The sequence below is a fragment of the Notothenia rossii genome (assembly GCF_949606895.1).
Source record: "Notothenia rossii genome assembly, chromosome: 3".
In the NCBI taxonomy this organism is placed as follows: Eukaryota; Metazoa; Chordata; class Actinopteri; order Perciformes; family Nototheniidae; genus Notothenia; species Notothenia rossii.
The window spans coordinates 28,270,412-28,284,752 of record NC_136901.1 but is presented as its reverse complement, the minus strand read 5'-3'; the positions used below and the strand labels follow the sequence as shown (position 1 = coordinate 28,284,752).

Genomic DNA, 14,341 nt, shown 5'->3' with positions numbered 1-14,341 from the left:
CGGCACAGTGAGCGATCTTTCCAGTCAGCGAGATAATGATCTGCAGGAATTGCCATTTCTCATAAATATGTTTACTATACTTCACCGCATCATCACAGAGCAGTGCTTTTATGTAAAGGCCGGGATATTTTCACTTTTTTAAATTAGACATGCTTTCTTAATTCTGGTATTGTTGGGCAATATGTGCAATATATATATATATATAAATATATATATATATATATATATATATATATATATATATATATATATATATATATATATATGCCAATAATAACTGCAATATAAACCTGGTTGCTAAATCCTCAAAACTGTTACAGGATGTGTTTTTTGTAAATGATGTAACCTTTTTTTATTCTAATCTTTTTTTTATTTTTATTTTTATTTTTTTTATGCATGCTACTTCGGTAACATTAAGCTGTCTTTGGCTCTTTTCTGCTGTAACTATGTAAATGTCCCCTCTGTGGGACTATTAAAGGTATTCTGATTCTGATTGTTAAAAACCAATGCAACTATCGAAGAAAAAAGAAGCTAGCATGAATAAAATAAATGTAATAATCTCAGAGGCATACGATTAAGATAGAGGGGACATTTTGGGACTGGTTTTGGATTCCGATCCCTAGCGATGGACACAGAGTTCACATCTCAGAGTGATGAATGTTACTGAGGGGACGAGCCAAAGGCGGCACACAGGCAGAATAGTGAGTGCTGTTTTGGGAGGCTTGTTTCAGCATCCACTGAGGCTCAGACAGAGCGAGAGCCACTCCGCCCCACTCTCTTTGTGGTTCAATATTTGATGCCACTCCTAAGTGATATTGTTTGTAGCTCCACACTGATGGAAAAAGAGATGAGGGCACTTGTGACGGGAACTAACTGTACCAGACTATTACGATGTTCTCTCCAATGAAAAACAAGCAGGATTAAAGAGCTATTATTAAACTGAAGGACGTTCACGGTAACAAGAAAGCTGTTGTTCTTGGATGCTGAATAATATACTGTATCCCCTCATGGAGCATGTGAATAATCGATAACAGCTTTGTGGGAACAGCTAATTGTGAAAGAGGGAAACAAATGTTACTCCGGAGCAGTTCATCCAGATCTTATTGACTCCTGATGAAGGGCGTGTGAGGAGGACCGAGAGAAAACAGCTGACAACTTTTCACCTTTTGCCCGAAACACCAAAAGTCATGATTGAAGCACAATGTCGTGGAGCTGAGAGACATGAATGTCCATATTTAGGAGGACAGGAAATAAACAAGATTCCTCGTTTTTGGGCGTCCGCCTGTCTCACAGAGAGCAGCAAGACAAAGCAAAGGGAGTTGATAAGAGGAGAGAGAGGATTAGGGACGATGGGGAAAACAATGCAGAAATGGTCACAGAGGGTTTCCAGGGGGAACACATCCACAGAAGAGAATGAGCTTTCTGAAGGACAGAGGGGACAGACAGCACAGCGGCGCCGGGGGGACACGTTTACAGGGGACACGTCGGGCAGGAGACTTTCCTCCAGGCTGTTGAAATGAGAATTGTTGGGGAGGGGTGGGGGTACAGAAATTAGAGTAGTAACTCACCAGAGTCAGCAAATTCTGAGGGGACAGTAGGAGAAAAGAAAGAGAGGATGACAGAAGCAGAGAGAACATAAATCCAGGTGATATTGGAGAACAGTAAATAATTGATTCCAGCTGTGTCTCGGAGCCCCAAAAAAAAGGATATTTGGTGACCTGTAACTGCCGTGAAGAGAAACAAATTCAGATCATAAGAATAAGAAAACAGTTCATAAGGAGTCGCAGAGCTGTGCTGTGAGGAGGGGGAGAGATGCTGTTATACAGTAAATGCTGTTAGGAAGCATGTTGAAAGACCATTTTAACATTGCAGAAAAAAAACACATTGGTAATGAGATGGCTTTTGATTACCCACCACATCGCTTGTAATCGCACTGTAAGTATGTCAGGTGTTGACTACAATATCCAAAGAGTTCAAACAATTTACCTTTTGGGGTCATTTTTATAGTTATCATTCTTGTTGTAGTTCGATGCATGTGAGAAATAAATATTTGAGCCTAAAATAATATGATATATGGGAAAGATACTTTATTATCCAGAGTTAGAGGAGATGACTGACACCACTCTCGTGTGTAACAAGAGGAAACAGCTAACCTGGGTTTGTCAGAGCAATAGCACATCTTTATGCTAAGCTAAGCTAACCACAATCTGGATATAGGAGACAAAATATCTATACACTTGAGTATCACAATATTACGCCTTGTGATGAGGTTTCGATTCCAAAAAAACACACAAACATTTTAAATGAATAGTTAGTATTCATAGGTTTGTTGCAGACAGTGGGTCAGTTTGCACACAAATGACTGCCATGATGGTAAATATGAAAGTTATAATTGTTTTGATTGTATACAAAATCTGTGTGAGCTCATTTTAGTATGACAATTGTTCTAAATTAAATATATTGCTCTGCTTATGGTACTGTAATATGTCGCAACATCGTGATATGTATGACAGCGAGAGTGGTATCAATCTTGTAATCCATGTCCAGGGAAAAAGCAATTAAGTGTATTTCCCATATATATTTTCCACACACACACTCACAGAGACCCACAAACATTCACTTAAGTTTATTTTACCCCAAAACAGGCCGCTGTTGAAAAATAAAATCTCCCAATTGTGTTATCACTAGCTAAAAGGACGATGTGATCGGTGGAAAGTATTTTAATGTGCTTGTTGGAAAAGTGTTTAACCCCTATAGGCTCAAACACTCTAACCACCCTCACTCTGAAAGTCTGACAAATGTAATAAGTTCCCAGCCCAAGCAAAACAACCTCAGACTCTGCTTCGGCTCGGAAGCGAAGGCGACTTTATTTTGAGAAATGGTCATAAAAAATGTATGGCTTGAGTCCTGCCGCCTTCCCCCCCGACATCCCAGCTGAGCTACACTTAAAGCAGAAGAGCACGCAAGGACAGTTAGCACCGCCTCTCATAGATGCAGCTGCCATATCCCGGATAAAATGTGGTGGAGCATTGATGATATCAGGAAATATGCATTGTACACAATCACACGTCTCACCAATATCATTACGTTTGCTGGATGTGTGAAGACGACCCACATGGACATTTCAGCCGTAAGTGTTGCTTTTGTTCTTTCTGGTAATTAATTCAATCTTCCCGTCATGTCACACTGTAGTCATTGCTTCAGTGCATTTATTTCCAGTCAGTATTTTGCCAAAAGACTCATCAGTCAAGTATGATATAACATCTTGGCAGAATCAAAAAACTGAATTTCGAATCCACTCAAAAATAACACAGTATATGTATTTTTGATGTTTTTAGATGCTTGGTGGGATTTGAATTCCAAACCCAAATGCCGTCTTTCATTTTCTGCCGTCTTTTAATGTTCGTGCTGTCAAACAAGCAGTAAATATTTCAGTGTACAATCATTATGGTGTGTTAGAAGGCTCTGAAGGAGGGGCAGGGTGGTGTATTTACCTGCTCTCCGGTACATATACAACAGGCAGCAGCAGCCTCTGATTTACATTATAATCTCCGAGATGGAATACACTCAGAGTTGATGCATGTTAATGAGCACTTTAAGGCCCATCTCCGCAACGATTACTAATCTTTCCTGAGCTGACTCATTCTAGGTTTGGCTTTTAAGGAATGTATAGTCATTTTCGGAGAGCAGACATCTGCTAATGAGATCACATCCATCCAGAGGGGACATTTTCAGGTTGGTCATTGTTCTGAGCTTAGAAATAGGCTCTTCCCATATGTTGTTTATTTTCTGTAGAACCACAACCACTGATGCTTTTAATCCAACTCCACACACTGTTAATACATTACTATGGAAACTGGAAGGGGAAAAATGAATAAACACCCATATTAGTCAGTAAACAGGAATTAGCATTCAACATTCATATTCATATTTTTAAGCCTTAGGATTCATCGTCATAAGACCTTTCACTAAACAAAGACACTGATGAGAAACTCCCGGTAATGTGAATTTTTCTTTCCCCTGGTCTCACAGCACCATTAACATATTCCCCTCCGTGCCGAGCACTGACACTGCTGTTTTACATTTCCTTCAGCTAAGCTAATAGGCCTTGATGTTGGATTAAAGTAGAATGATCTTCCACCTCAGCCCCGACACAGCACCGCACTCCCCTCGTCTCTACGGATAGGCTATTTTAAAGAATAATCATTTCTGTGTTGGCACATAGGTGCTAGAAGGACAAAATGTTAATGGTGGAAACGGCAGATGCATGGATAAAAGTACATTTTCTATTTGAACTGTGGACTAAATTAAAACTTTGCCAGAAACAACATATGGTGCTGCCAAAGAAATAGGTTCAGGATATGAACATATGTTATGTGCTTAGTTTTCTGACAGTAAAGGTCATGGATTTTTGGATTCCATTCACATCCAGTACATCTGAAAGAAGTTTTTTAAGAGGAAAAACTAATTGTCAGATGTATCTTTGAAGAGTTTTCTACGTGTGTGTCTGACTTACCTTCACTTAAAGGGTCGAGCGTGTGGATCATGAGCTGGAAGATGCTGTTCCTCATCAGGCTGTTGTGCAGGGAGGCGGAGCTCCCCCCCCTCTGAAGCCGAGGCCGGGCCTGTGAGAGGAGAAACACGCTGTCAATCAAACGTCCTGCTGCAGCAGACTGGTAACATTTTCTAGTATGGCCACATCTGTAATTATGCCTTAAAATGCGTTATAATCTCTTTATAGCACTGTTTAATATTCATAATGCTTTGAGACAATAATCACAACAGGATATTAAATGTCAAATATCGTAATATGTCATGACTGCAGGTCACTCACAGAGGGATCAGCATGTATTATATTTCAAGCTGTTGGAATAATTACATTAATAATGTGTTGTTATAAAGCATTATGAACAAATACAAGTGCTTATAACTTTAACTGTACCGTGCAGATTATACAAATAATGTGAGTCTTGTTAGTATGCATCATAACATAACTAGACGCATATTCTAGCATATCATAAGTATGTTTATAACGCATTATAGACATGGGCGGCATAACAAGTGCTACCAAGCTTTTAACCTCAATAATAAATACTTTATTCCAACAACTAGTTCTTATGTCTGTCATGAATCAAATATGCTGATATTAACATCAGTCTATCAATTGTAAGCACTTTACTCGAGCCATTATTAATCCAAGCTGTCTGGAATATTATTCCCTAATCCTCTTTTGCATAAAACCTCGCAGCATCGCAGTGTAACTATCGTAAAGTGCCTGGCCTTCTGAAAAACAGAGTTACGAATCCAAGCCAAGGTCACTCCAGGAGTTTGGGCTGAACTTTGGGACATTTGGCGTCGTTGCAGGCGGCAGCTGTTTGGAATGAGTCCGCTTTTGGCTGCGCACAGTTGAGGAGTAGGAGGTGTGAGGTGCTAATTCACAGGCCTGTATGGGTGTGAACGGGAGGAAGGAGAGACAACGCTTCGCCGTGCCACCGCGAAGACTCTCCTTCTGCTGTTCAACCTTCGCAATCCTGGTGAAAGGTTAACACTCTGGCATGCTTTTCTCAGGAAGTTTAACAGCATTAAAAAGAGTCTTGTAAACACATGCTTCTTCCTCGGTTGTCTTTTGCATGCTGCGTGCAAAGTGCAAGTGTTGTAACAAGGCTTCAGGAAACAGAGGGGGAGCTACTCTCTGAAGGCCAGGGATAACATTGTACATGTCTTCTTCACAGTATGGTGGGGAGAAACACAAGCTACATCTACACAGAAAACGGGGACAAACACAGAAGCAGACGGGAAGAAGAGTGTCAATCAGACCAGACCTACCGACAACTTGCTTTCATCCTCTGGCGTCACAGGAATTGTCTTCTCATCCAACACAGAGAGAAGAAAAAGTAGAAGGGGGGAGAAGGAGAGAAAGAGAGAGAGAAAACAGGACATAGATGTGAAGCATGCCGCACACAACCACACAGACAAGACAAAAAGACACTAGAGAGACATTACAGTTACAGTGATGTGACGACCGACTGTGATGTAAGAGGACGAGACTTGAGTGACAGATTCCTCCCCCCCACTGTGCCTGCTGACGCAGTCACTCACAAGCTGAGCAACATCAGATTGTCTACTTGGATTTCCTTGAAATACCCTCAAAAATAGCATTTCACTTGCATATATTTTGTATTCAGTATTCCTATTTCCCATGCAATCCTTCTGTAACGTAAACTCAACCATTTGGTTTTTTCCCTTGATACCGGGGAGGTAGTCGACCATGTTTAAAGAAAACAATTAAGAACATAGATTGCTGGTTGCAGCATTGCAGCTGACAACATGGAGAAAAAAGAAACCTGTGTTTCAACTAAATTGAAACTAAATAAGTGCCACTTATCAAAAAGCACAGGTAGATGCCGTATTTGTGTTCTTGAAGACGAAATATTGCAATGAATTTTGTTAGAGCTGTATCATTGTCTTTAATACAAAGTTACAATATCTACCTGTCTTTTTAACTAAATAAAATAAAGCTTAAAGTTAAAATAGCCTAGTTTTGACTCGAGTGGTCTAAAAACTCTGAAACTTTGTGTCCGTGTTGCCAGTTTTAACGCGATAACTTTGTGTGAGAGTGGGCATGTCAAAGCGACGCCAGTCCTTAAACAATCCCTCAATTCTCTGCCATCTCATCGTGCCATGTGCAGCACTGTAACGTCTATTTTTGAAACAAACGCCTTTCACCAACTGCCTCACTAAAGGGCGCTCACTTCATCTCCAAAATTGCGTGTGTGTGTGTGTGTGTGTGTGTGTGTGTGTGTGTGTGTGTGTGTGTGTGTGTGTGTGTGTGTGTGTGTGTGTGTGTGAAATGACGCTGAAGGCCTCTGTTTCGAGGAACGAACACAAAGCTTTTGTTCAGATCTTTGAATATCAAGTCTTTGTTCACAGCCTACACATTTTTCGGAGAGGAGTTGTTCAAATGTGGAGGCACTGATGTGTGTTGATAAAGTGCACAATGCCAAATGAAATACATAACATTATCCAGTTTGATCTTGTAAGGGTTTAAAACATTCAGGGCAAAATGACACATTTGAAGAAAGAGCCTTCAGGCTTGTAAACCCTGTGATTCATTCGTATGCTAAATGACGCTGCACTGAATATGAAATCTATGGATAGAGGAGCAGGAAGGAGGAGTGAGGCGTCAGCTCCGGCTCGTGAGGTGAAAGCTTAACATTCGTCCCAACATTCTGTATTTTAAAGATGAACAATTATTGTTTATTGCTCCTTTCGTTGATTTTATAACACGTTTAGCTAATCAAATTCACCTTGCCTTGAAATAACCTTTATTGGGAGCTGGTTTCCTTTTGAGAGAAATCATTATGAGTGTCAGTGTCCCAGTGTTTCTGTTTAACAACCCATAAATTACCATACATTAGGGTTGCCTCTGTAAAATGACGGAATAATTACAGAAATCAGGGAGCTGAAAGTGGCCCAAAACGAAATGTAGCAGCTGAGCTAACCCACATATTTTCCAGCGAGCTATAACCTCATTTTCCCACCGTTTCATATCTTCAGGGTGATTCCCTGCACATTTGAGGTATAATAACTCTATTTAAACTCCACATCACCCTCCCTCAAAGGCAAAGTCAGGAGGGTTAGGAGGGAACAGGTGAACGTGCCAGATAGAGATTACGCTGCGGGTCGCTCATTAAACCAGCGTTAAATATTATGACTAATAATCACATGGGGAGATTAGTATGTTCTCTGGAGTTTGTGTGTTCCTCTAATACCGGCAGCTCTGCCTTCCAGTTGTTACGTAACGTCGCATCAGGATCATTCTTGGAAGAGGATCAGCTGAGGGAGATAAATGTCTCTCTGCAGCCGCATGCATGTAAGGCCGTGTAACAGGGAATTATCGATGGAGAGTGTGGCATCATGCAAAAATACTTCCGCTTTCAACACTCAAATTGCCAACAGCTTAAACAGGGGGGGGAGCGGGGGCTTTCGGAGAAATCTGGTGAAAAACGCTGAAAGCAGAACTGGTAGTCCAGATTTTCAAAACATCATCCGCGGATTATATGTCTTCAATTTGAGGGCACAAAGGGCTCTATTTCTGGATGGTGCCATTTGCATTTCCTTTATGCAGCGACATCCAAGCCAAATTACACGGGAGAATAAAAAGCTTTTCTTACACTTTATCTAGTTTGATTAAATCCATCATCGCTGTTTGATCCTTCAAAATCCTTAATATACCCCTTAATATACCCTGGATACATAAGGCGTGTGATAACGGTAATCAGTATGACATTAAATAAATCTTATGAGCCACTTTTTGAATCACTTTCCCTTCATTTCCTTTGCAGGGCAGCTTGGTTTTCTGGCAGTTTGCCGGGAATCAGGTTCCAATATCAAAATGTGGATTATATGCAAGCAAGGACCAAAATGTTATCCAACTTTAAAACCCAGCCTAGGTAAACTCTTACTTATAATTGTAGCTAGCAGCACTAAATCTACAATTTGCTCAATCTAGCAAGAAAGGGACCTTCTTCCAAAGATACTCCTCCAAAACGATCATTATTAATTGAGTATTTGAACAAATATAACAACAATATTTCTAAAACATACTACCCATCCTAGCTTTAATAGTGTTTTCTAATGCTTGTCACAAGGAAATGTAGAGAGTAATAACGTGCAAAAGCCAGAAATGAATCGGGACTGACGGGTGTGTGGTGACACAAGTGATGTTACTGTAGATCTAAAGGCCTTGCATGAGAAATTCTGATGTATTGAAGCCATAGTAGATGTGGATATTCTATAAATAAAGCATCTTAGAGCGTGTGTATGTAAAGATATGTGAAAAAGCTGACTGCATGTCTTGTTAAGCCAACTTGCAAAATGAAAGCACAGCTCCGGGCGTTTTTTTTTTCACTGCACGTGCTTACGGTAGACAGCCTGTCCGTCAGAGCATGACAGAACAGCCGTCGAGATTTGTCCATCTAGATTTATTCGTGAGAGCTAAACTGTTGAGCAGCACGAATGAGCGTCTCCCTCTCTCTCTCTCCCTCCCCCCCCCTCCCCCGCTTTGCCTGGAGACGATAATGATGATCTTCAAGGAAAGGAGGGGAAAAGATGCACAACAAGTCAAGAAGCCATCCACTTGCTAATTAGTAACCCCTTCATTTTTCTAACAAGCAGAACTAATTACAGGAGCTGCCACCACGCTGATTTCCCACAAGGCAACGCTCGCCAAGACTAAGCCAAAATTGCTTCCTCCCACTCCCTTCCCATGAACCAATCAGACTTTTGGGATTCAAATAGGGGAATACAAAATGCAGTGTCATTTTTGCAAGTAAATGTAAATCACCCAAAGCTGTTAGATCAGGAACAAGACATTTCAGTCACAGTACGGCATGTTCTTATTGTAAACTCACTTTCTTTTGTACTACTGCTACTGAATCCTGACTGTATAAAAAGGTTGCTAAAGTGATTTATCCACCGGATTAAATTTAGACTGTGCTTGTAATGTTTCAGCGGAGTAAACACAAGTGGTAGAATAATGACCTGATGCAAAAAACCTGATCAAATCTGTCTTCCCGTCAGATCAGAGCCGGTTTTGATCTGTAAACAATAAAAGGCTGAATGGGGTGCTTTGTTTCTAAGATTTAACAAAAGTTCCTATCCAGGCATTTTCATTTATATTCTGCCAGCGTGTTCACTGCATCAATCTCTACCTCAGAGGTTTTTTTGTTCGCCTCTCCTGCATGACCTGAGAGTTTTTATTAGAGTTATTTATTGTCCTTTTTCCCCCGGTTCAGCTGTTGTCAGACATTTTCCTAACAGGGTAACCAGACCAAACTCAATCGTTGGCTCTACCGTAGTCACCCCGAGGCCACAGGGTAGTCCTAGTTTTACCGGGTATCGACTATAGGGAAAACATGTCTACACTGTAACTCAAAGTACAGCTCTCACTGTTCTCTGAATTGCTGTTGCAACGCCTTGACTGAGGCAAATTAGGGCTGGGATGTAGTTTATCGTCTTTTAAGTGAATAACATCAAGAGAAAATCACAGTATATCAAGATGTTGTTGGAGAATACTGTATTCAAATGTAGGCTAAAATAAATTCTTATTTTTTTTTTGCGACAGCAGTGTGCAGGATTGTCTTCATTCATTCAGCCTCATTGTTTCACTCTGCGTGCCTCAACACAACAATTGTGCTCTGGGATTACCCCGGTGTAGTTAAATCAAACTATTGTACTAATCTGATTACTCTGTATGTGTGTGTGTGTGTGTGGGTGTGTGTGTGTGTGTGTGTGTGTGTGTGTGTGTGTGTGTGTGTGTGTGTGTGTGTGTGTGTGTGTGTGTGTGTGTGTGTGTGTGTGTGTGTGTGTGTGTGTGTGTGTGTGTGTGTGTGTGTGTGTGTGTGTGTGTGTGTGTGTGTGTGTGTGTGTGTGTGTGTGTGTGTGTGTGTGTGTGTGTGTGTGTGTGTGTGTGTGTGTGTGTGTGTGTGCATGTAAACAGTGCATAGCTGGCTCTTTATTAACTATAATTTCCCTTGCAGAGGTTTTTATCCATTAATCTTAAATTCTTCAATTATTTTTAAACTATTTAAAACATGCTTTATCATGATATATTTCCAGTTATAATCGGGAGATTTAATAAGGTATTCCTATGAACATCAATGCATGTTTGATTCTCTTCTCCGTCTCTCTTAGTGTCCCTGTGGCTAGCATGACTACCCGGTATGTATGCCTTATGCACAGATGACGTTATGCATGACTTTATGTTATATAAGAGGCTGTACACGTCCAGCTATTCACACACACACACACACACACACACACACACACACACACACACACACACACACACACACACACACACACACACACACACACACACACACACACACACACACACACACACACACACACACACACACACACACACACACACACACACACACACACACACACACACACACACACACACACACACACACACACACACACACACAAACACAAACACACACACACAGACATTTAGAGCCACTGGCTGCTGAACATGAAGGGAAAACAAACCTGTAAACTGAACCCAGGATCCAGAAGTGTGCTGCTGTGTGAGGCTGGCCAGCATCTCAGATCGTTGTCAATGTTATTAGTGAACAGGAACTCAGCCGTAACATGATAAGCAGCTCAAGGTAATGGCTAAGTAAACATTGCTTGCTCTGCAACCCTGGGCTCGTTTTCACACTTTCCTTAGACCTGATGTGCAATGCATTCTGGTACGCATACTGTAGTAGGTGCTGCGGGAACAGCTGATGAAGGAAGTTTATACTTTTAATGGACACAACGGTTTTGGTATGCTCGAGTTTTACTTGAAGCGTTTTCTCCAGTAGACCTGCTAACTAGTTTTATTTGACGTAATTGTAAAAGACAAGGCTGGTCAACAAATCTGAGCTAAAGAACACAACCAAACTATTATTGAATAAGTCAATATTTTCCAATTCTCCCAGCCTGAGCCCATTCTATAAATGTGAATATCTTTAAATATCCAAAATACAGCTAAGCGCTGCAGTTTTTAGCAAAAAGTTACACTAGCAAGAGTAAAAGTGCTTTTGTTATAAGACTGGTTTCAGCTGCTGAGTAATATATATTTGGATCTCTTATGAAATCAGGATGGGTCCAGAATATACTTAATTGTCCATAATGAAGGAACATGTCACTTAGTAACAGTTTCACTTAGGGATGTGTTTAACAGTGTTTTAACAGTGGAGCTCTTAGGCTTTGGATACATTCACTTTTTCAATTGTTGTGCTTTTATGTGCGATTTGTTGACAATAAGTAAAACAGAAATGCACTATCCTTTAGTCTTGAAACTGAATCCAACTTGAATATAAATTAGAAAGGGTGTGGATCACCATTGATAAGCCATTGATAAGCCATTGATACGCCATTGACAAATTCAAAGGCCTGCGGTCAGTATGAGTCAATATCATATGCCCATTTATCACAAATTCAGATATTTATATCAAACATTTTACTGGGCTCTTTCAGACATTGAAGTATAAAAAATCCATTATTTTTAATATAAAGAATACAAATATATTGTTATTCACCACAAAGTGCCATATTTCTTATGTTAATTAAGAGCAAATGCTTATCAGTTATCAGAATTTCAAGTGTATTTTAAATGTTTTCACTTAAAAGGACGTTAAAATCAATACAACTATCCAGATGATGGATGGTTGGATAGCTATTAATTAGCAGAATCATCAACAGATTCGGATTTGTAGTTGACTTTCGTATATGCTGCAACTTTGACTTTCCTGCACCTCATTCACATTCCCCTGACCACTGACTTGCTTTGTTGTTTTGTTGCATTGTCAGCAGGTTGGCAGACAGTCACACAGAAGACCCTGATCCTGGAGCGGAGGTGGAAGCGTGCAGAGGAAGCGTCACATTTACAGACGGGTAATATGCTGATAGAGCCCTTTCAGGTCACCTTGGTGGGCTTCAGTCTGTGGGGGCAGCCTCATGCATCACACATCCATCAGTGATGGACGTAACGAATGGTGACCCTCTCTGACAGTCACAAAGGAGGAAAGGCTTTCGGCAGAATCACTGAGCACCAGAACGTTTTCTACATTAGAGACAGTCTGATTGCAATCACTTCCATTTGAACAGTTTATTCTCTTAAATTTGGTTAAAACTGATCCGCCGCCAACTTTGAGATCTAAACTGGAGCTCACAAATTACGGGTATTACATGAGCAACAACTCTGATGATTACTGATGTAATGTTCAGCTGCTGCAGCTTAGCGAGGCTGAAGCTGAGGGTCAAAAATCCCCCCAAGGAAGGAGTTAAGTATGTAAGGCCCGGCAGTCCTGGACCACCTCCAAACATATGCACGCTTTCCCTCTCGCTGCAGTGTGTGTGTTATTTCATACACGAACAAGATAGGGACCTTGGTGTCCTTCACATGATGCTGTTACAGTGCAGTTACATTAGCTAATTCAACCCCGCTTTCAAAAATAGCCCCTGATCGATAAGGCTTTCAGTTTCTTGCAAGCCTCTACGTTTCACCTTCAGGGCTCTTCTCAAGGACAAAAAATCAGAGGCTGAAACTGCTAAATCTGGAAATACGCAGGCCTTGACTTCCACGACCTTCAGCTACTGACTTATATTCATTCCAAAATGGTATAGCAAAAGAAAATGCAAAGGGCCCTTCAACCACATTAGCTCGTTCAGAATCTAGTGACGTAAATACCTGCTAACCTCAGGAGCTAAAATCACCCTAAGGTCCAAACAATAGACGAATTAAATAGAAAGGTCTTCAAGTGAAGACAGCTGTGAAAGCAGGAGCTATTCAGACTGTCTAGGTCACATCAAAATACACTCCCATTGAGCATTAAAGACTAACAGATACATGATCTGGTCCTATTGAGATCCTCTGTGTGGGTCGTAAAACGTATTTTCAGTCCATGCCAGGTCCACTGTGCTAGATTAAGGAAGTCTGTCTCATCAACTGTCTGCGTAATCTATTTCAGGAAACAGCCCTTTACTAACGGGATGATTTGCATTTGTCCCTTTAACCCTTCTGATGTTCAGATGTACTGTAATGTGAAGGACGCTGAAGAGAAGTAGTCGTAACCCTCAACCATGTTACAGCATGATTCCCACATGTCACCAAAGAAAACTCAAATGAAGACTGACATCAGGGATGCGATGGGGTTGGCTTTACACGACAGATTTAAGCTTAATTGCTGTATTACCGAATCAGTTTGACTTATTTTCTTGAGCTATTTACTAGATATTATTGGTAGCCCTTTTATGCCAAGAGCGATGTAAACTGACACCATTACATTTAGCAAAAATGCAAAAGAGGAAAGACTAAGGGTGAGGTTGAACGAGAATAACTTAAAGGTCACATGTCATGGCCATTTCCACTTATCATAATTCCATTTGTTGAGGTATACTAAAATAGAAAAATACTGTGCAATTTTCCAAACTCACATTGGTTTCGCATACAGCATCTCTGTAAAGTATGTGTATTCAGCAGTATTCACTTTCTCCACTAAACTCTCCTCCACCCCCCCCCCCCCCTCCGTGATTTCCTTGTTTAGCGATACACAGCCAAACTCAACCTGAACACAAAGTCACAGCCGAAATAAAAACAATAAGTGTGGCTTGATATTGAGTAAGAAAGAGGTTTATAGGTTGATAAACGCTGTGAGAATGGGTCTGCAGAGAGAATTTCGCGCGATCCCAACTGTCTGTTATCAGCCTGCAGCAGGGAGCAGAAATCAGCAGAGCTGCATGCACTGAGTGTGTGTGTGGATTGGTCAATTTGGACCAATCA

At 40.8% G+C, this 14,341-nt stretch overlaps 1 protein-coding gene across 6 annotated transcripts in view; it reads right to left on the bottom strand.

Moving 5' to 3' along the window:
• The window catches only part of LOC307032561 (sodium/potassium/calcium exchanger 2-like), a 45,314-nt gene that overhangs the window by 20,253 nt on the left and 10,720 nt on the right, over window positions 1-14,341 (bottom strand). For 4 of the 6 annotated variants that reach the window (XM_079670630.1, XM_079670629.1, XM_079670633.1 and 1 more), the window contains exons 3-5: window positions 5,827-5,875; window positions 4,517-4,625; window positions 1,569-1,583 (exon numbers count right to left, since the gene is read on the bottom strand). In XM_079670630.1, coding sequence (XP_079526756.1) covers window positions 1,569-1,583; window positions 4,517-4,625; window positions 5,827-5,875 — 173 coding nt within the window. The remainder of the gene's footprint in view (window positions 1-1,568; window positions 1,584-4,516; window positions 4,626-5,826; window positions 5,876-14,341) is intronic. The other 2 variants (XM_079670632.1, XM_079670634.1) reach the window with 2 other exon arrangements.